General features: G+C 40.4%; 3 protein-coding genes across 4 annotated transcripts; 1 reads left to right on the forward strand and 2 right to left on the reverse strand.

Moving 5' to 3' along the window:
• Positions 1–9,214: 9,214 nt before the first annotated feature.
• Positions 9,215–12,105, reverse strand: LOC141610533 (uncharacterized). 2 transcript variants are annotated; one of them, XM_074428634.1, is made up of 5 exons: positions 11,752–12,105; positions 9,912–11,136; positions 9,772–9,825; positions 9,505–9,555; positions 9,215–9,373 (listed from the first exon to the last, which is right to left on the reverse strand). In XM_074428634.1, exons 1-5 carry the CDS (start codon positions 11,952–11,954, stop codon positions 9,302–9,304), a joined length of 1,605 nt encoding a protein of 534 aa, XP_074284735.1. In that variant the 5' UTR covers positions 11,955–12,105; the 3' UTR covers positions 9,215–9,301. The 2 variants fall into 2 exon arrangements, with proteins under 2 accessions (XP_074284735.1, XP_074284736.1); XM_074428635.1 differs by lacking the exon at positions 9,505–9,555 and having other exon boundaries at positions 11,752–12,089.
• Positions 12,106–15,037: 2,932 nt separating this feature from the next.
• On the forward strand, positions 15,038–19,167 carry LOC141610535 (uncharacterized). The gene is made up of 5 exons (XM_074428637.1): positions 15,038–15,591; positions 16,032–16,682; positions 17,994–18,572; positions 18,655–18,724; positions 18,849–19,167. Exons 1-4 carry the CDS (start codon positions 15,389–15,391, stop codon positions 18,680–18,682), a joined length of 1,461 nt encoding a protein of 486 aa, XP_074284738.1. The 5' UTR covers positions 15,038–15,388; the 3' UTR covers positions 18,683–18,724; positions 18,849–19,167.
• A 53-nt stretch (positions 19,168–19,220) lies between these two features.
• On the reverse strand, positions 19,221–21,580 carry LOC141610534 (uncharacterized). The gene is made up of 3 exons (XM_074428636.1): positions 21,217–21,580; positions 19,531–20,734; positions 19,221–19,426 (listed from the first exon to the last, which is right to left on the reverse strand). Exons 1-3 carry the CDS (start codon positions 21,417–21,419, stop codon positions 19,367–19,369), a joined length of 1,467 nt encoding a protein of 488 aa, XP_074284737.1. The 5' UTR covers positions 21,420–21,580; the 3' UTR covers positions 19,221–19,366.
• Between the last annotated feature and the right edge of the window lie 412 nt (positions 21,581–21,992).

Genomic DNA, 21,992 nt, shown 5'->3' on the forward strand with positions numbered 1-21,992 from the left:
AACCAATAAAATTCTCCTTATTATCTTTCATTTAATATTCACACAAAAATGGTGGAACTCACCGCTGAACAACAATTAGCATGGCTCACACTGGCCAAAATTAAGGAATTGGAAACAATCCAAGAGAAAGCGACTCAAGTCAAAAAATAAATCAATAGTCAAGGAATCGAGTCTAGCTGAAGAAGAAATTGGAAAATCGGGCTTCGGGCTCCAAGACCAGATTCGAACCAGGAACCCCATTCTCATCCATCATCAAAAACATAGACTTCTCTAATTTTGGAACCCCGGAGAAGGATACATTATCCGGCACTCCAACCATTCCCAATGATGAGACAAACAAAACTGAAGCCGCGATAATGATGGCTATGCTTCAGGAAATCCAAAAACTCCACAACAAAATAGAAAATATACCCGGAGTGCCAGACCCTATAGCTGAAGTAGAAGTTGACAGCTTTGCAGATTCACCTTTTGCAGATGAAATTGCAAAGATTGATCTCCCCAAGAAATTCACTGTTCCATCCATGAGAACCTATGATGGAACCTCTGATTCACAAAACCATGTTGCCATATTCAAACAAAAATCTTTGGGTGCCTCAATACCCAGCGAACTCAGCAAGTCGCATGTGCAAAGGCTTTGGCACAACCCTGACCGGAGCAGCATTACAGTGGTTCATCAATCTACCAAATGGAGGTATCAAGAATTTTGCAGAATTGATCAATGCCTTCAACCAACAATTCGCAAGTAGCAGAGATATGGCCAAGAGACCCAGTAACCTGTTCAGGGTAAAACAACTTCCTGAAGAATCTCTCAAAGAATTCCTGGCCAGATTTGTCAAAGAAAAGGTGGCCATTCCCAGATGCGATGAAGAAACAAAGAAGAGAAGCATTCAGACAAGGAGTCCCGCTGATGTGACATCTATGCAGATCTGACCAAGAAAGCATGTCCAACCTTTGCCACTGTTCAATCCATTGCCTTAGAGCATGTCAGATTAGAAGAAGATCTCAACTTCAGGACGAACTCATCCGGAGGAAAGCAAGGCTATGGACATACTAACAGAAAAGCTCCTACCGGAAAGGAGGCAATCCCGGATCAAGCACCCTATTCCAGGCCCGAACGATCCAAGTCAATATGGCACAAGAACATAAAGGTAACCTCTCTAGCCTTCCAACTATTCCTGATTATAACTTCTCTATTAATACTGCAGGATTAATCAAACGCCTAGAAAACTTGGGAGATACAGTCAGATGGCCAAAGAAATCCGACAACCCCAGGAAAGATCCAACAAGATGGTGTGACTTCCATCAGGACATCGGACACACCACGGAAGAATGCATTCACTCGGGAAACAAGTGGCATATCTTCTAAAGAAAGGCTACTTGAAAGATATAATCCAGCTGACCAAAGAATAAAGATGAAGGACAAAATAAGAGAGACCCGGAAGCAAAGAGAGATCCTCCTCCTCCTCCTCCCATCTATGAAGTCAAATTCATAAATGGAGGATCGAAATCGTGGTCCGACCACTCTGCAGCCCAAGAGAATATCCAGGGAATCCAGACTTCAACCTCCTTCCAGGCCCGAGTCATTGCCCGCTATTACCTTTGATGACTCGGATCGCAAGGAATATCGGTCTACACCATGACACTGGTAATCACAATGCAAATCAAGACAACCAAAGTATCAAGAATCTTGATAGACGGAGGCAGCTCAATCAACCTGGTGATGCTTGACATCCTTAAAGCTATGAAGATAGACGAAGGAAAGATCATCAAAAAATCCAGCGTCCTGGTTGGATTCGGTGGAGAAACAAGAGAACACCCGGGAGAAATCGGCTTGCCTACCTATGTGGAAGGCGTGGCTTCATATGAGAGATTTGGAGTAATGGATTGCTTATCCTCGTATAATGTAATCCTGGGCAGACCATGGATCCACAATGTCAAGGCAATCCCATCAACATACCATCAATGCGTGAAAATTCCGCGAATGGGGGATAACCACCATCAGAGGAGAACAAAGGATCGCTCAGGAATGTTACACTCAGGCTTTGAAACCCTCAAAGTCAGGTAAGTCCCTTGCATAGCAATTAAAGTCACTGTCGGGGAAGAATACATAGCACAAACACAGATGGAAACAGGAGAAGTCATACTAGACCCAGAATTCCCTGACAGGAAAGTACTTGTAGGGTCAGATGCACCCGACTCAATCAGACCAAATCTGGTCAGCTTTCTCAAAACTAAAATGTCTTGTTTTGCATGGTCACATTTTGATATGACTGGTATAGATGCTGATGTTATTACTCATAAGTTGAACATTGACAAATTCTTTAAGCCTGTACAGCAAAAGAGAAGAAAATTTGCTGCAGAAAGGAACGAAATCATCAACCAAGAAGTTGACAAGCTACTAGACATGGGAATGATCAGAGAAGTAATGTACCCTGACTGGCTTGCAAATGTGGTAGTCGTCCAAAAGAAAAATGGCAAATGGAGAGTCTGCGTAGATTACACCGACTTAAACAAAGCCTGCCCAAAAGATCCATTTCCCCTACCACACATCGATGCAATGGTAGATGCCACCGCAGCCACGAAATCGACATTCATGGATGCCTCCAGTGGATTCAATCAAATAAAAATGCATCCAAGAGACCAGGAAAGCACGGCTTTTATCACCGAAAGAGGTATATATTGTTACACTTTGCTATGCCCTTTGGATTAAAAATGCGGGTGCAACCTACCAAAGGCTAGTCAACATGATATTCAAAGATCAGATAGGAAACACCATGGAAGTCTACATAGACGACATGGTAGTCAAATCAAAAAAGGCAGAAGACCACGTCAAAGACCTGGAAGTAGCCTTTCAAATATTGGAAAAATTCAATATGAAGCTCAACCCACAAAAATGCCACTTGGAGTATCGCAGGCAAATTCGGGCTACATGGTGACAAAAAGAGGAATAGAAGCCAGCCCTGAGCAGATCAAAGCTATCCTGGAGCTAGAACCACCAAAGACAGTCAAAGATATACAAAAACTGACTGGAAGGATAGCACCAACAAGGTTCATTTCAAGATCATCGAGAAAGATGCAAATCGTTTTATAACCTGCTAAGGAAAAACAAAGACTTCCAATGGACCCCGATCATCAGCCGCCTTTGAAGACTTGAAAATATATCTATCCTCCCCCCCTTTACTGGCAAAACCAGTCAAAGATGAACCCCGACAAGATATTGTCTAGTCCACAGTAAATCTTTGTCGGTGCAGTCCTGGTCAAAGAAGCAGACGGACAAACAAAGACTGTCTACTATGTAAGTAAAAGTCTCTTGGATGCGAAATCGGTATGGATTACTAGAAAAATATGTTTTAGCTTTAATAATGAGTTGCACAAAATTAAGACCATATTTTGAAAGTCACCCTATAATAGTTAGAACAAATCTTCCTATTAAGTCTGTACTTAGGAGACCGTAATTGTCCTGGACGAATGTGCAAATGGTCAGTCCAGCTAAGCACATACAATATAACGTTTGAACCAAGGACAGCAATTAAGTCACAAGCACTAGCAGATTTTGTGGCTGATTTTAGTCCAACCCTAGAACCTGACCTAATAAAAGAAGTAAATAAACTAACCAGCGACCAAACAGACCTAGAATGGACCCTATTTGTCGATGGGGCAGCCAACACAAGGGGCACAGGCCTAGGAGTAGTACTAAAATCACCACAGGGGGATAAGATAGTACAGGCAATAAGCTGTGCATTTGAGGCCACCAACAATGAGGCAGAATATGAAGCCCTGATAGCCGGATTAAAGGTATGTATTGATCTTGGTGTGCAAAATTTAAAGGTACGCACTGATTCCCTTCTCATCTCCAATCAGGTAAATGGTATATATACTGCAAAAGACCCCAAAATGATGCTTTATCTAGATGTTGTTCAAATGCTAAAATCAAAATTTAAAAACTTTAATATTGACCAAATTTCCAGGGACTTAAATACCCAGGCCGATGCCTTAGCCGGCCTAGGATCCAACTTTAGTCCCCTTGATTTTGACAAAATACCCATTGTGCATTTATTAGAACCCGCAATAAATAAACAAGATGAAAGTTTCCCAATCTACATTGCTAATTCTTGGACGAAACCTTACTATGATTGGCTACAACAGGGAATCCTACCCTTAAATAAGCAAGATGCCAGAGCACTGAAAATAAAAGCTGCTTCATATACTATTATTGACAACGTGCTTTTTAAGAAATCGCAGGCCGGACCTTACCTCAGATGCCTGGAACCACAGGAAGCTGAGCAAATATTGTCTGAAATCCATGAAGGATACTGTGGAAACCACAAAGGTGGAAGAAGCCTGGCAAGCAAAGTACTCAGAACAGGTTATTATTGGCCTACCTTGAGAGCCGATTGCCTGGATTTTAGTTCTAAATGCAAAGCTTGTCAGATTCACGGACCATATATCCATCAGCCATCTGAAGAACTACATTCCATATCCGCACCCTGGCCATTTATGAAGTGGGGTATGGATATAGTGGGAAAACTACCTCAAGCACCCGGACAGAAAGTTTTCATACTAGCAATGACTGATTACTTCTCCAAATGGATAGAAGCTGAATCATACAGGCAAATCAAGGAGAAGGATGTCATAGCATTCATCAAACACAACATCATATGTAGATATGGCATCCCCTCTGAAATAGTATGCGACAATGGCACACAATTTGTGGGAAAAAAAGAAAGACCTTCGTGCTCAATGGAACATCAACGGTAACATCCACACCAGGATATCCAAAAGCTAACGGCCAGGCAGAATCCAGTAATAAGGTGGTAATCAGCTGCATAAAGAAAAAGCTGGAAAGAAGAAAAGGCAGATGGGCTGAAGAACTTCCCCTGGTCCTCTGGGCTGACAGAACCACACCCAAAACATCCACAGGCCAAACCCCCTACTCCTTGGTCTATGGATGTGAAGCAGTAATCCCAGCGGAGGTGGACGTTCCATCAGCCAGATGCAGTCTGAATACAATAACAAGCAATATACCTCTAATGGAAGATAGCCTGGACTTATCAGAAGAACTAAGAGATGCAGCCAGCATTAGACTAGCAGCATACCAGCAAAGAGTCGCGAAAAGCTATAACAAGACTGTCAAAGCCAGGGTATTCAGGGTAGGAGACCTTGTCCTCAGGAAAGTCTTCCAAAACACAAAAGAAAAGAATGCTGGCAAATTGGCCCCAACCTGGGAAGGTCCCTACCTGATCGACTCAATAGTCGGCCAGGGAGCCTATAGATTACAAACCCTGGAAGGCGAAATGATCCCAAGAGCTTGGAACATTGCACACCTAAAAATATTTCACATATAAAATATATCTCCCAGTTCAGGTATAATCTTCGTGTTCACATTTCCTGCCTAGCCTGATTTGAAATTACATGTATGATACTTGCCATTACATGAATAAATGCAATACATGATTTCTTATGCTCAAATACTGATCCATGTTCCATATCTTTGCAAAGTAGAATCTTCAATACTTGTTTTTTCATACTGCATTTTATTTAAAACAAATCTTAAAGATTGGGGGCTACCCCCACCAGCGTTCAACTAATATCCAACTGATATCCAAAATTCAGTTGCAAAATAGGCCTTATAATACTGAGCTCAACTAAAAATACAAACCTGGAAAATCTATTCCTGGATTGTATAAATGGGTCATAAGCCCCCCGCATGTGCAAAGGACATAAGCCCTCCCGCATGTGCAACTACCCCACCCATAATATATTAAATCGCGAGATCAAAGATAAAAAGCGGCTCGATCGTCGAATAAGCGGCGAGATCCAAAGACGTGTCCAACATCACAAAAGTACCTTGTCAAAACACAAAAAGAAACAAAACAAAGACCAAATATTTATTCGTCCAAAATAAGTGGCCTTACCACACCCATTCCAGGAACATTCCCCCCAGATGAGTCAAAAAATACTTCTAAATATTCATTCCAGGGACATTCCCCCTGGATAGACCAAAACCAAAAAGAAAAACAAAACTAAGCTACTTTTGAGCCAGTGACCGACTCACAACCATCCGCCATCTCCTGATCATCAGACTTTGCCTTGGAAGGAGGAGAATCCACTTCTTCTTCTTGACCCATACTGGCCAAATCAGGATATTGAGTGTCCAAAGCCATCTCATCTCGGTCCGGGTTCCAATTAGCCCGGTCAGATTCTGGATCCCTCATAGCATCAACCCGACCTTTCCCGAAGAAATACTGAGCAGCATCAGCCAACCGCGCTTCCACCAACTCTTTTTCAGCTGCAAGCTCCTCGTTCTTTCTTAACTGATCTTGCATTGCCTGCCTCTCAGCCTCCAACTCTTTCCTGACAACCTTCTCAGCGTTTTTTGCAGCCACCTCACAAACTATAGCAGCCCTGACCGACTCCTTGGCTGTCCCCAACTGAGATTGGAGTATCACTTCATTACCCCTGGATGTGTGCAGGTCACGGTTCAGCCTATCCAGCTTTTCCTCCAAATTAGCAACCTTGGCCTGTGCATCCCTAAGCTGGCAAGCAGTAGCCAGCCCGGCATCCAACCCCTGCATACATACGAAATCAATCAGCCAAACACAAGATAAAACAAAAAGCACATAAACAATTAAAAATATCCCTTTACAACTTACCTCCCTGGCCTGGGAAGCAAGAAAAGTCAGAATAGAAACCACCCTGGTAGACGACTCAAGGGTACTAGCAGACAATAGCTGGTCGCTCATCTTTGCAGAAAACTCATCTATCCGAGCCCGGGCATCATCCATATCATCAACCCTAGCAGGCACCTGCCTTATACTCCTGAGAGGCTGAGCTTGAATAGGCTCTTTGTCTCCCTCTTCCTCTTCCAGGATCACATCTTCCCTCTTCCTTTTTTGAGCCTGGACGACCTCAGGCGACACTACCCTAGGCAAATCTTGGGTAGGCTGGGTATTGGAGACCAGAATATCAAGTGTCTTGTCACTCCCACTAGCCTCCTGGCTCTTGGACTGTTCAGCAATCCTAGCCACCCTTGACCTTCAATTCTTTTGCGAAAAAAGCGCCACCTAGCGAGAAGACCTAAATATCGAATATATAAAAATACATATATATGAGTGTCAAAGAAGAAAACGACAAGAAGATAATGAGATAAACATAAAAATATATAGAAGACGTACAGAAAGAGCAAGAGAACTAGGCTTGCCTTTGGGTACTTTAACCTTGATCAACTTGGTCTTCATATACAGGGGCAACAATTCCCCGCCCAAGCAAGCCGGCAGTGTCCTCTCTTCCTCGGGAATAGCAAGGAAAGCATCTATCCTTGCAACAGCCTCTTCATCTAGAGGATCATGATTCCAATCAGGAGCTACAAACATTACAGGAACAAAATATACAGGTAAGACTTATATACCTCACTCCCATTCAATATAGCTACAAATTAAAAGTACAGGAAACCTACCACTCTCCAAAGGAGGATATCTCAGGTAATCAAAGCCTGATCCCAGAGTCTCAGTCCGGATAAACAGGAAAGTCTTTGCCCAACTCTTGTCATCTCCAGAGTCCAGGTTAGTAATTAATGGAGTCATCTTTGACTTAATTCTCAAATTAAAACGACCAATGAAGGATTTTTAAAGTGATATCGCCTTGATATCGTTGAGAGTAATCACAAGATTGTGTTTAGCACACAAATTTTCTATGGAATGAACAAGTTTCCAAACCATCGGCATAATCTGAAAAGGTGACACTTCCATAGCACGGATGGTGTCAATCATTAAAGGAGTAAAAGGTAACTTACGACCGCTTTGAATGCCCATTCGAAAATACTGAGAACCAACCAGGTGATACCCGTTAGCCCTAATGGACAAAACTCAGGAATCCATACCTCGTCGATTCAGAATTATTTTCTTCTCCCTTAATATCTTGTCATAATTTGTTTTCAACAAGTTCTCTTCAGGAAAGTAAGGATCCAAAGATTGAAGGGCGGTGAAAATGAATCCTGGTACTTAAAAGCCACAAAGACGAGCGGTGGATCAATCTCCATCACTTCTTCTTCCGGACGTCTATAGATTCGGGCTCTCGCAGCAGCAGCAGACTTTTCGGGATGCGGGCGTTTCTTTGCTCCCATGTTTTCAAATGTTTGATTTATTATTGAAATTGTCGAGATAATGAACAGGATTACTAAGAAGAAGGGAAAAATTTCAGAAGAATTTCAGAGGAATTTCAGGAGAATATTCAGCAAAGAAAGTGGAGGAAAAATTGGTGAAAAATAACCTTGCCCTAAATACCGTATTTATAGAGAAGTGAATAACGGCATGAAAAACCTAGGAATTGCAAAATCACAAAGCATGATGTCACGTAGCGTTGCAGTGTTCAACGGTAAATAGGAGTCTAAGAGTCACCGAATGAATATGATTCTTTTTAATTGGTTAACCGGTAAATTTGACATCTCACCCCGGGCCGTTTGGATCCAAAGACGGGTAAAATGTCAAGGGGCAATTGTTAGGCCCGATTTAGCTTTGGTCGACCATGACTGGCCCGACTCAACAAAGCCGATTGATTGAGACGAAGACCAGGACAAGACTAACTACTATCTATCTAGTCAAGAATATTATGGCAAGAAGACTACTAAATCCTGGAAGAGAAGCATGATAGTCAGTATATCATAGCTTGGCGGGTTACTAAAAACATTTGGATTAAGAAGATGGACAAGAAATACGATTGTATAAGCCAAATAACCGTGCCCTATTCTTAAGGAAGACCAAGTCCAAACCTAAAACTATTTAATCTATGAATCTGGACGGAAAGAAGAGAAAAAGCTAAGGACTGGTTGAATTAAGAACGGGTCAAGCGAGCTAATAGGAGGCATGCCCTATAATTCCGGCAACAGCTCCTACAATTAGGGAGGAGGTTGCTCATTATAACGTTACTCATTGTAACGTTGGGGAGATCATTGGTAGAACTATAAATAGTAGAATTTAGCAATTGTAAAGGCATTGGTGATTAATCAATTTGATCTATACTTTATCTTTTTTCATTCTTGAACAGACAAATATACGTACAATATTGTGCCCAGCTTATTAATACAATAAAAACATTATTCCTTATACTTATTTCTTTCTTTGTTATTAGTTCATACCATTCTAATCTTATAGAACTAGATACCCTGATCACTATATAACCAAGCCGGATCCTTTCAGGAAAATCCTGCTAAAACATATATCATACTAAAAGTGGAGGAATAATGAGACTTTTATTACAACACATTAACATATTGCAACAATAATGACAACATGTTGATAATAGCCTACGTTTCTTGCGATTCTTGTTCAACCTGATTAACTGCATTTGACCCGATGCCATCTTGTACATTAGCTTCCTGCATATTAAAAAAAAAAGTGTTAATGTTAACATACTCGACAAGGCCAATTTGTTTAATTAGTACTCCGTTGTGGTTAAAGCATGATACTCGTGTCTTTAGTATCAACCTGACACGAGATAATAACTAACCTTCTCAGATGCATCTGGTCCAATAATGTCGCCTTGTTCGTCATCAACGCTCTATACAAATTAAAGATCGACAAATGTGTTACGGATTTGTATGTTTGCTACAAAGACACTGTTATTACTTTTTACGTATTTCATATGGTATTTTTTTTTTGCCAATTACTCCTTTCGTCCTAATTATGGTTTAATTATTACCTCTATCTGATTAAAAATTAAAAAGCGTAAATTGTACGATAATAGATAAGAGATGATAGTGAGACTGATAACAACCTCATCAGCATATTTAATGTCTTGTTCTTCCATGGAAATTTTCCCATCAACCACCTGCATAATATATGCCATCCAACACTTCAATTCAATTTACTTGACAGAGTAGAGTTTATAGGTATAAGTATAATGTAATATTGTACCTCCGAAGAGGTAAAAGGTCGGATAGATGTTTGCTCTTCAATCCCATATTCAGCTTCGATCCTAAAGACACCATCGTAGAGATCCTGAGTTATCGTACCACCAAACGGAGACTCGTCGATTTGTTGGTACGAAAAGGGTACCTCATAAGTGGCTATTTTTACAAACAGAGTAAGAGTTACCGCTGACATGGGCGGTATTTTAACACTGTAGTCATGTTTCTTATCATCCACCCAAGTGTGTCTCACTGTTCCCCAACTTGCCGTTACATCTATCGCCTCATCTGGAATCTCTAATTCCCCAGTTGCGAGAACCGAGGGCATCCGGCCGTTGAATACGGCCGCGGGCCCCCTGAAGAACCCAATACTACTATTAAGTGTGATTCTCGTATTTTCCCGATAAGTTTCCGTAAATACAGCAGTCTCACGTTCGACGTTTGTCGTGTTAGTAAGGTACCTTTCCCTCAATCGCCGGGTCGAGCTAGGGCCAACCCAAGCATGACGGAAATTATCAATATTAACACGGCGTTTGTCTTGAATAGCCGGGTGCCTTGGCCGCAACCAGGCGTTGTATAAGTGGGGCGTGTTCGCCGCCACAACACAATCCGCAGTAGCACGTAGCCATCTTTGGACGTACAGGTTATAGCCACGGCAACGCAAGGCCATACCCACCTCGCGCGTGTTAGGCGGGGAAGAAAGGGCCACATCAAATAATGTGTTCGGATCATTAGGATCTGATGACTCTGTGGCGGTATCGATCACAACGAGTCGTGAAGGCGGTTTCGCATCCCAAAACTCGTTAAGACTCATGGACTTGATTCGTAAGTCTCCGCTTTTGGTGTACATGACCTCGAACCCCACGGCTCGGCTTGTGGGGTTATCGAATTCCGCAAAGTGTAGGAGCGCTAACGGGCGTTGTGCGGAAGGACTCAAATACTTGTTATTGTCACCTAAGAACATTATGTATCTAGGAAGCTTGGTCCGTGTTAAGGGGGCGAAATTAAGGAAGCTGAAATCGGTTGGCGGGGCTTGCTCTACACACAAGTGGTAAGCATGTGCATCGGTGGCTGGACGCATCACGACGTTCAATCCGCTTTGCACGTGTGCAAATCCTACAAAGACATTTCCTGCACTCATACGTGGCCGGAACAACGTACAATCCTCCTTCGACATGTCCTCCACTTTCTCCGGTGCTAATGCCAACAACCAAGGCTCAAATCTTGATGCCCTGCCATTTTGCCAAATGTTATATATTTGGCCTTATCTGATATGATTCAATTAGACCTGGCAAAACGGGTCAGCGGGTCGGGTTTGGGTCGGGTCAGTTCGGGTTTCTCATTGATTTCGGGTTAACTCGGGTCGGGACGAGTCATTTCGGGGTTCGGGTTTGTTGGTCAGGTCAGTCCCGGTCAAGGAGGTCGGGTTGTTACGGGTGGGTCATTTTCGAGTCAATGAATATTAGAGAAATTGTCATTTCAAGTCTTTTCGGTTTAATTAGAGTTATATTTTGTCGGGTCATTTTCGGGTTTGGTGGTTTCGGATCGGGTCATTTTCGGGTCAGGCCAGTTCGGGTCAAGAACGCTCGGGTCATGTTCGGGTCGGGTCTGGTCAATTCGGGTTTCTGGGTCACATTCGGGTGATGTAGTTCAGGTCACTTCGGGTCTCGGGTCAGATTTTTCGAGTCGAGTCAATCAGGTCGGGTTGCTTTTACCAGGTCTAGATATATATACCGGTTTAGGGAAATTTTATTTCATATAATGGCAAAGTCAAAGTGTCACCTAAAAAACCCTAAAAAGTCGAACGACAACATCATATAATTACGAAGGGAGTATTTAGAAGTTACCTTGTCCAATAATAGTTATCATAGCAAGATCTAATGTGAACAAGGCCATCTCCGGCGGACTCTACAGCAAACTTAGCGGTGTCGCTGAATACGCCTTCTTCAATACCACACCGGAGTTGTCTTTGAGGACCAGTGAAACTCAAGTACCTTACCTCGTTATTCGAGTCACTCACTGAGAAGACTACTAGTGCAGGCAAAGACATGGTCGCGTTAGTACTAAATCAAGGCTCTCTAGCTTTGCTCGATCTTGTGTTTCTTGGAGCAACTAACATTGCATTATTTGTAGGCAATCATAGATAAGGAGGAACTTAAAGCGTAGGGGCCACATTTATTATGATTTGTTATTGGAAAATCAGTAGCTTTAAACAATTCTTTGTTTATTCTTGGTGTAATACTCACAAACTTTATAAACTCACATATATAATAGGGTTATAAATGATCTGAACCGATTCGTAAAGCCTTTGGAATCATCTCGATTAATTCTCGGCTCGAAATCGGTCAAATTGATTACGAGCTGACTTCGAGCAAATCTAAGCTGATTCCAAGCTTAGTAGAGCTGGGTCAGAAGCTCGTTTAGACTCGTCTTATTTTTATTATTATTTTTTTTTTTATTATTATTATTATTATTATTATTATTATTATTATTATTATTATTATTATTATTATTATTATTATTATTATTTTTCCTTATTATTATTATTATTATTATTATTATTATTTAATTTTCACATTTTACAATTGTATTTATTCTTATTAAATTATAATTTTTATCATTTATGATTATACTTTTATTATGTTTGATAAATATTTTATATTTGCATTTTTCTGAAAATATTTTTATTTTTAATTTGGTTTAAAAGTTAAAGAAAGAATGAAAATAATGATTTAACCGTGTTCGAGCAATTTGAGCCTATTATGGGCTTTAATTTTGTAAGCCAAAAAATTCTAAGCCGATTCTGAGCGCAAGCAGGACGGGCATAGGGATTTACTAGGTTAGTGAGGTCTTAAAACCCCCCAATTTTACACTTCGATAATTTTACTCCCTAAGAAAATGAATGGTGTTGTAACTTGTAATACCCCCACAAATTCTCACTCACTATTAATAATTTTAAGATTTAAGATCCCACCCATCAAATTTCTTGGCTACACCACTAATAAACCGGCACGTAGCAGGGCGGACAGGTCATGCCGGAGGCCACCCGTTAACGAGAGTCGAACTGACACTTATGATTATGAAAGAATCACATGTATTTTGCTTTCTTCCATCTCTGCATCACAAATAATTCAATCTAAAAGGATAAGCACAAATTAAAGGTAGATATGGACCATTTGTGTAAATACGATGGGCCTTGCTTGATTTAATTCTGGCTTATGGGTTTACACAATGTTGTACTTTGTACTCCCTTGAAAGGTTATGTTCTTTCAGGAGTTCGATTTGATTTTTTTTTTTTTTTTTTTGACAAAGAACAAAAAAGATAACTACCCAAGAAAGCCTCCCCGAAGCAAAGATTATGAGTTATCCTATTCACTCTCCTAGGACAGAAACTAAGAGAACAACAATGAAAATGAGACGCAATAGACTTAATATCTTGGATAATGAAGTTGATAGATGCAATCGGCTTCTCCGCTCCCGCAGCCTGCAAAACCAAGTTAAGACAATCCGTAACAAGTCTAACATGAAGGTATTCTTCGTCCACGGCCCATTTTAGCGCCATGAAAGCTGCATGTCCTTCTGCATGCAGGGCAGAAGAGGCAAACGAGCGAGCGTTAGCAGTATTCCTTAAGGTCCCATTACCATCCAATAAGCACCACCCCATGCCAGCGCTTCTATCATTCCTCCAAGCAGCATCACACTTGACAGTACAAACATTTCCGCACCCAGATCCTCCAACGATCCAAAAGGGGAAGGAGTTTCTAATCCTCTTAGCTAATCCTCGATTTGATTTTAAGATGTCAAAATTTTAAAACTTTGATTATAGATATATAAAACCGTACTCCATATGAAACAGTTATGACATATAGACATGATAAATATTTGTAATTGCCAAAAAGAAGCTTTTACAAAAAAAAATATTATCAGCGAGATTCCAAATGATTGGGACATATCATTATTATTGACAGTAATATAATTACAATTATTTATTTTCTCTCGACGTGTACAATGTTAAAGGCAAACACGTTATTATCGTATTTTATCCATATCACTCAATAATCTTTATCGTACCAAAAAAAAAAACAATTGGTCTCCCTTGTGACGGGTTACCATTTGTGACGGATATTTTGTGAGATAAAATGGTAACAAAATGGGTTAGTGGAGAAAGGGGACCACATGAATAGTATTGCAGAGAGAGAAAAAGTGGGTACATTATGAGGTCAAATGATATCCGTCTTCAGCTTGTGACGGATATATCATGTCTTCAATGAGAATTTGTGAAAAAAAAAAAGCCCCAATAATCTTTATTGATTGTATCCCCCAACTCCCAGAAATTATTATGACTTGGTCCACTTTAAAATCAAGACTATTACCTACCCCCAACTACCAAGGTCCTATCCCCTAACCCGCCCATTCGTAGTTTGGTACATACCTAATCGTATTTAGACCTTGTTTTTTCTGGCTTAATTTCAGCTAATTTCAGTTTAACTCAGCTCTATTTAGTTCAGCTTCATTGAGTTCAGTTTAGCTCATTTCTTTAAAAAATTTTATTTTAGTTCCATTCATTTCAGCTGAACTCTTTTTAATTCAGTTCATTTCAGCTTCTATCTGTGAAGAATCACATGTTATTCTCCCACATTAAAGAAATTGATAGATGAACCATCTTAACTATTATATTTATATCCTATTACATACGCTCCCTCACTTGAATGTCCATTGGGCTTGAAGAGTTGTTAGTACACAGGCTCTCCCGTACCGTGTGTTGAAATTCCACTTCATGAGTTATTGGGTTGTCAGAATTTGAACCCGTAACCTTCGATCATGCTGGCTCTGATACCAAGATAGCCTGAATGTGTGCAACTTGCGCAACAGGCGTGACCTGCACCCATGACTGACTGTTAGGTCTTCTTTTTTCTTTGTTTCCTCGAATCATAGCATGTATATGTAACGTTACTTATTTTCGCACGTAGCTCGACAACCCTACTCGAGATCCCAATAATAATAGACATTGCTATGTCAAATAAATCCTAACAATTAATCAAATTGAATAGGATTAATATCCCAGTTTCATTCGAGTTCTCTAAGTAGGGATAAATCCTCATTCAAAAAGAACCCTAATCGTGAAGTGCGCTCATTTGAACCAAAAAATAAAAAAAATAACTAACCTCTAAGCCCTAAACCTTAATCAGTATAATCAATGTTTGATCACAGCTTTGACTATCATCTTAGCGATCATTCAAAGACAAGTGACTCTTTGATCTATAGTCTTATACATAATATCGTAATTATCGGAAATTCGCTCTTTAATGAGCGATGATGATTTAGTTAATTAGGCAAAGATGAGGGGGAGAAAATATTGTACGGATCGATATAGAAGACTTAGGGGCCTTAGCTTATAAATATCACATCGAGATGGCTCAAAGGAACATAAGTTACATAACCAAATTAAAAGAGGGAAATATTTATTGATAGAGAAGTTCGAAAATGTCATTGTATGAAATAACAGCATTTTCATTGAACCACACTGGTCCTATTAGAAACTTAAGTCTCATAAGCCAAGGTTTCTTGAGATACGACGAACGAGAAGTGTATAACTCCACGGCTAAGTTTGGGTATGAGGAGGCTCGAACTGGCCTTGGCCGTGGAGTACACTTTCGATGCATCCATAACAACAAGTACTTGGTTAGGTACAACCCTTTTTATTACTCCGTATTATTTTTTATTGGATATTTTAATTAATACTCGTATATTTTAAGGTCATCTTTAATTTGTACCCCGTACATTGTAAATTACTCCATACAAGAGTATATAGTATAAGATTGTATCATGAAGATGCTTAATGACATTTACTGACCTTGATCATTGAAGTTTCGACTCAATAACACTACGTGACCGATCTATAGTACATGACGAATCAGAGATTAATTGTGACTATCGCGACATTGAATGACAATGGACCAAATGTAAATGAACGATAAATTAATACGTAAAAAGTATTATAAAAAAATAAGGACTCAAAAAATACATTTACCAATTACGATAGCATGTTTTTGTTAGGAGATCATTTCATTTATCACATTATTTTACTGTGTTTTATTGTAAAACCGTTTTATTGTAAAATTTACAGGCAAAGAAATACTGATTGGATAACTGCAACGGCTAGCGAACCAGAGGAGGACACAACCAAACGAGAATGTACACTGTTCCGAGTGAATATACTGAGCAGCACCACAATTTCGTGGGTTCACGTCAATACAAATCGAACCGTGGCCATAGCTATACCAAGCGATCCGGTTTACGGCTTCTATTTAACCATAAGGACCAACAGCATTAACAATGTCCAGTGTACCCCAATTGACGTCGAACGAATCATCAAACTCCCGAAAATCGTGGTGTTCAAGGGCGACAACGACAGGTATCTCGGGGTGCAGGGCGACCCACGTTCGTTCCTTGGGCAGGACCGACACAGGAAAGAATGTTGGTACGAGACATTTCCTGTCAACAACGGGGATGTGCGTTTCAGATCGGTTCAGAATAGCCGGTTTTTGAGGCGAGACAATAATGGATGGATATTGGCTGACTCGACCGACACGAGCTCTGGCAATTCTAATACCGTATTTCAGATTGCTCGTCTCAACGACAACAAGATTGCGCTCATCAACCGAGGTAACAATAGATTTTGCCAACGAATGCCTACTGATGGTAATCGGTTTAAGGCCGAGATTGATAGCGGGGTTAGGGAAGCCCAACTTTCCGTGGAGGAGCCTATCATCGAAAGGTAACATACGATAATTGCTCGTATTTATTTGAAACTTTGACCGAGAATAATTCTCTATTACGAGTTCAGAAAACGGTAATTTTTTTTTCAAACCAATTATTTCGTCAAGGCCTTGAATTTGAAAAAAAAAACGTAGTTGCTCATTCATGGACAAACATTACTCTTTTATGAACTTTTTACCATTATTTTTCCATACCTTACCCTTCCTTCCAAAAAAAATCTCTAATTCTCTCCCTCCCAAAATCCATCAAATTACTCAATTAAGGACGATAATTCTCATGTCGATTAAGTAATAACTATAATTTATTAACTTTATTTACTATGATATATCAAATTGGGGAAATTAAATCAATATAGAGTAATGAAATTAGGGTTTAATGATTTTTTGTCAATGAAAGTATATTTCTTCTTGTTGGGGAGTTCAAATAGTGGTTATCTTCCGTGGGACTACAACATTCTATGCTCTCAATATCCTGTTGATTGAATGAGGGGTACGTGAATCCATAGAGATACAAATAATAATAGTAGTAATAGATACGGATTATATTAATATTATGACTACTAATCATAGTTCTGGTCTCCAACATATAATCGTCATCGCTCTATGCATCTAATGAGGAACACATCGATCTCTCATCATCATTCTTTCCACTGCAAAGTAATGAAAGAGGTGCAATCTTAATGGGAGAGGAGAGATGTGGAGGTCCGATCGATTGGGTGGTGCGGCGGTGGAGGACGGTTGGTGATTTGTTTATGGGATTGGATTGGATTGATCAATTTGAGAGGATTTAGTGATTATGCAACAAAATGGTAAACGAGGGTGTAGAAATGACAAGGGTATAATAGTCATTTATGTCCATGATTGAGTAAATCATGTCCATGAATGAGCATAACCCAAAAAAAAATCACCGCTTTTTAAACTCGTAGCCAGTAGTTATGGTTGGTCAAACCTTTTTTAACGAATAAACTTTGACCGATCATAATTCCCGAGTACGAGTTGAGACGTTGGTGAATGTTTTTTTTCAAACTGAAGACCTTTTCAAGACAGTCAATTTGATAAAAAAAGTTTATCGTATTCTGAATTTGTAGCATAAAGTTATTAACGGTCCAAGTTTTTTTTTTTTTTTTTTTTTTTTTTTTTTTTTTTTTTCAAGAAAGGAGGGGTATATCATAAAAAATGAAAAAGTTAAGTAGTATTTATTTGAACCATTTTCTTTTATGAGACGGTTTTACATATATGGTTACTTTTGTGTGCCAAAAAGTGTTGTAATTCGACAAGAATATCATGGTTGATACACTCTTTGTTAACAGGAAAATCGAGGTGGAGTACAGGCTTGATGACGCTAGGATCTACGGTGAGCAACCTCGCTCGTGGCTTTCACAAGTAGCTTTCAACGGTGCGAGCGAGGGGGACTTGGAAACGACCTTAACCATTTCATATACAGAGTCTCTGAGTTATACTTTCAGTACCACGAGAACCGTATCTACCAATGTGACGTCTACGACCACAATCGAGGCTGGCGTCCCTCTCATAGCTAGTGCTACGCAAACAATCGAAATATCATCTGGAAACGAGACAGAGACGGGATTCGAGGAAACTGAAGACAAAAGTGAAAGCTATGAATTTAGCTGTACTGTTTCCGTGCCTCCTGGCCGAAAAAGGCGGGCACGAGTTTTGGCACTTGAAGCCAAATGTGATGTTCCGTTTTCGTATGTACAAACCGATGTTCAGGCTAACGGTGAGATCATCCGAACTAACCTTCAAGACGGTGTTTTTCGAGGAATGAATGGATACGAATTCCATGTCCAAGTCTATGATCCGGATGAACCCACTACACTTATATTTGACGAACCTGTTGCCACGCGTACGTTGCCCGATCCTTTAGCAAGGTAAGTAGTGTATTCGATTTCTTGAATCGTTATAGAAATTAGGCCTTATATATTAAAGTCGTAACCTCGCAATATAATGCAGAGAAAAGATATACTTGAAGAAAAATTGATGGACGCCTATAACTTGTTAAAAATCGGAGCAAATTATGTTGGTAAGCACGTAAATTTAAAATCCTCTGTTACTCTTCGATTCTGGTCGCTGAGATTGGGCCCCTGGCTCTCGAATTAATCATTTGTTTACTTTCAATTTAACCGGGACTTTTGGTCCATGTGCAGGTCCCAAGTTCGGATAAAATTCGTGTTTGTTACGCAGCAAGCGCAAAATTAAGTACTAAATAAACGCTAGTTGTGTGTAATTGTATGATTAAATTGTGTGTGTGTTTTCCTGCTTTAATTTCGTGTCATGTCCTTCGAAACATGGATGAATGTCTGCAAGTTTATGTGGAAGGGGAGAATTTGAATAAACAACGGGACCTTCCCAGTTTCGGTCCCTTGTACTTAAATTGAGTTGTTTTTGGCATTACCCTTAATTTAATTATTGTAATTTTCTGCAGTAATAATTTTGCCATAGCATCGGTTCGCACATTTGCACTGTGATATACGGAGTATATGATATCGATCAAGACATAAAAAGTGGATCACCAATGGTAAAGAAATAAAGAGAGTCATATTCAATATTTAAATGTAATACCCAATAACCTCTTAACACACGACCTTACTTGAACAGGATCTGATCTATAGGATCGCACCTCGAGATATAGCCTCGTATCACAATACAAATAGACACTCTCTTATTATTCTTTGTTAACCTCAACAACTTTATTTGGTTTGATGTCATCTTCTGGATTGCCTTCCTGCACAGTTCATCAACATCAATTTTTGAGCAAAAAATAAATAAATAACTTGTTTAAAGAGTTTCTCACCCACAATGGATTAATTAAACAAATATAAGCGATACCTTGGATGAGAATTGTTGGATATTATAGCTAACCCCGATCCTATACTCGGATTCGATTTTAAAAACACCATCGTGGAGATTCTGAGTTTCAGTACCACCAAATGGAAAGTCGTCGATTTGTTGGTAGGAGAATGGAACCTCATAAGTGGCTCTATTCACAGACAGAGTAACACGTACGGATGACCTTGGCGGTAATACGATTTTTACGTCCTCTTTGGTAGGCACGTTAATCGTTGCGGATAATCCCCAAGAAGCAATAACATCTGTGGCCATATCGGGAATGTCTAGTTCCCCTGTTGCGAGAACAGAGGGCATCTGGCCGTTGAACACGGTCGGATGCCCTTTGACCAAGGCAAAACTATTGCTAATTGTTGTTGTCTTACGAGCCTGATATTCAGTAGGTAAAATCGTCTCACGTTCCTGGAACTCCGAGTTTGAAATGAGTTCTTCTTTTAAAAAGCGAGTTCCCTTGGGCCCCTTCCAGGCATTTCGAAAACTCTCGATATTGACATGACCTTTGCCGGGGCTGGCCACGTACCTAGGCCGGAGCCAGGCGTTGAGCGTATGTGGTGTAGATAATCCCGCGAAATACTCTTGTTCAGCACTGGAAACTCTGTGACAATACTGGTTGAAGGTGAGGGAACGCAAGGCAATACCGTCCTCGCTCGCGTTCTGTGGGGAAGACACGGCAGCATCGAACGACATGTCGCCCGAGGAGTAAGGGGTTATCAAAACCCGTCTTCCAGGCAGCATCACATGCCAGAAGTTGTTAAGACTCATGGACTTGAATCTTAAAATGTCACCGTTTTTGTTGTAGAACACTTCGAACCCCACGTCACGGCTCGTGGGATTATCATATTCCGCAAAATGTAAGAACGCCCAATCTGGGAGGGTGCTTTTCGGGCTCAAATACCTGTTGTTGTCGCCTAGAAACATCACGTATTTTGGAAGCTTGGTCTTACTTAAGTGGGCGAAGTCAAGGAAGCTGAAGTCGGTTGGTGCCCCTGGCTCTACACACAAGTTGTAGGCATGTGCGTCGGTGGATGGACGCATCACGACGTTCAACCCGCTTTGCGCGTGTACGAATCCTACAGAGACGTTTCCGGCGGTCATACGAGGTCGGAACAGCGTACACTCGTCCTTCGACATGTCCTCCACTTTCTCTGGTGATGATGCCAACAACCACGCTTCAAATCTTGATGCCCTGCCATTTTTGTATATGTTAAATGCAGTAAAAAATTAGACAACCTATTAGCACGTACTTTCTCCGTCCCAGACATCTGTTTACCTATTCCATTTTTGGGTGTCTCAGTCCAGTTGTTTACCTCTTTCATTTTTTATTGCCCATTTGATATTTCACACTCAAATTTTTTTTAAGCCATCCCTTTCCGGGGCAGCAGTGGCCAAGTGATCATCGCCCCAGCTGGTAGTCGAACCCGGGACCTCTCAACTCCTGCATTTCTGCAAGCTTCAAGGTTTATCCCGCCTACCACTGGACTAACACCACTTGGTTTCGCACTCAATTTGGTACACTTATCATCCAATAATTGGTCTCCTTCTTCTCCTTGGTTTTTGTGCCAAAAATAAAGGTAAATAAATGACCGGGACGGAGCGAGTACTAACACCACCTTTTCAACACTTTCGACAATAAAAAAAAATTTAAATAACTAGAGTAGTTTGGTTTACCTAGTCCAATAGCAGTTTTCATAGCAGGATCTAATGTGAACGAGGCCATCTCCGGCTGGCTCGACAACAAAATTAACGTTGTCGCTATATACGCCTTCTTCAGTACCACACCGGAGTTGTCTTTGAGGACCCGTAAAACTCAAATATCTAACCTCATTATTCGAGTCTCTCACTGAGAAAACTACAAGCGCAGGCAAAGACATTGTGGTCTTAAACCCAAAATCAAGACTTTTCAAGCTTTAATCTGCTCTTGCTATTCTTACACAAACTAAGGTTGCATTATTTGTAGGCAAGACGGAGAGGGACATGAGATAACTAAGGCCGTAGCCCGTAGGGGCCATATGTTATATGGTCCAGTCCACGTTGTGTGCATAGAAACGTTGTTGTAATATTTGGTCCCTATCGCCCCACTGAATTATTGCAATTTTTGGTCCCTCCCAAAACATGTCGTTCCCGTTGTAATTTTGGTTATCGTTTTTGGATGACAAGTCATCTAAATAAAGTTAAGTTAAAACATTATCGATTGTAACTGAGGTACGAACGAGTTTAGAAGAACCAGAGATAAAAAGTGAGAGCTATATATTGCCGATGGATGTAGTTATACTGTCCTTGTACCTCATGGTTAAAAGACGGCCCTGCCTGATACTTTCGCAATGCAAGTATATTTGATTTCTTCGCCAACTCGATCCTCCGTCTCTATCCAGTTACAACACTCTGAATTGTAAACCTATGTTTACATTGTGCAATTTCCTTTTTTTTTTTTTTTTTTTCTGTAT

Source organism: Silene latifolia, chromosome 11 (assembly GCF_048544455.1).
Source record: "Silene latifolia isolate original U9 population chromosome 11, ASM4854445v1, whole genome shotgun sequence".
Lineage (NCBI taxonomy): Eukaryota > Viridiplantae > Streptophyta > Magnoliopsida > Caryophyllales > Caryophyllaceae > Silene > Silene latifolia.

Excerpts from the sequence above, each read along its gene's own strand:
- LOC141610533 (XM_074428634.1), bottom strand. The coding sequence starts at position 11,954 with ATGTCTTTGCCTGCACTAGTAGTCTTCTCAGTGAGTGACTCGAATAAC. Across the intron at positions 11,137-11,751 it reads GATAACTATTATTGGACAAG|GGCATCAAGATTTGAGCCTT; the intron begins GTAACTTCTAAA and ends GCAAAATGGCAG. Across the intron at positions 9,374-9,504 it reads GACCAGATGCATCTGAGAAG|GAAGCTAATGTACAAGATGG; the intron begins GTTAGTTATTAT and ends TTTAATATGCAG.
- LOC141610535 (XM_074428637.1), top strand. The coding sequence starts at position 15,389 with ATGTCATTGTATGAAATAACAGCATTTTCATTGAACCACACTGGTCCT. Across the intron at positions 16,683-17,993 it reads GAGGAGCCTATCATCGAAAG|GAAAATCGAGGTGGAGTACA; the intron begins GTAACATACGAT and ends CTTTGTTAACAG. Across the intron at positions 18,573-18,654 it reads TTGCCCGATCCTTTAGCAAG|AGAAAAGATATACTTGAAGA; the intron begins GTAAGTAGTGTA and ends AATATAATGCAG.
- LOC141610534 (XM_074428636.1), bottom strand. The coding sequence starts at position 21,419 with ATGTCTTTGCCTGCGCTTGTAGTTTTCTCAGTGAGAGACTCGAATAAT. Across the intron at positions 20,735-21,216 it reads GAAAACTGCTATTGGACTAG|GGCATCAAGATTTGAAGCGT; the intron begins GTAAACCAAACT and ends CAAAAATGGCAG. Across the intron at positions 19,427-19,530 it reads TCCAACAATTCTCATCCAAG|GAAGGCAATCCAGAAGATGA; the intron begins GTATCGCTTATA and ends TGAACTGTGCAG.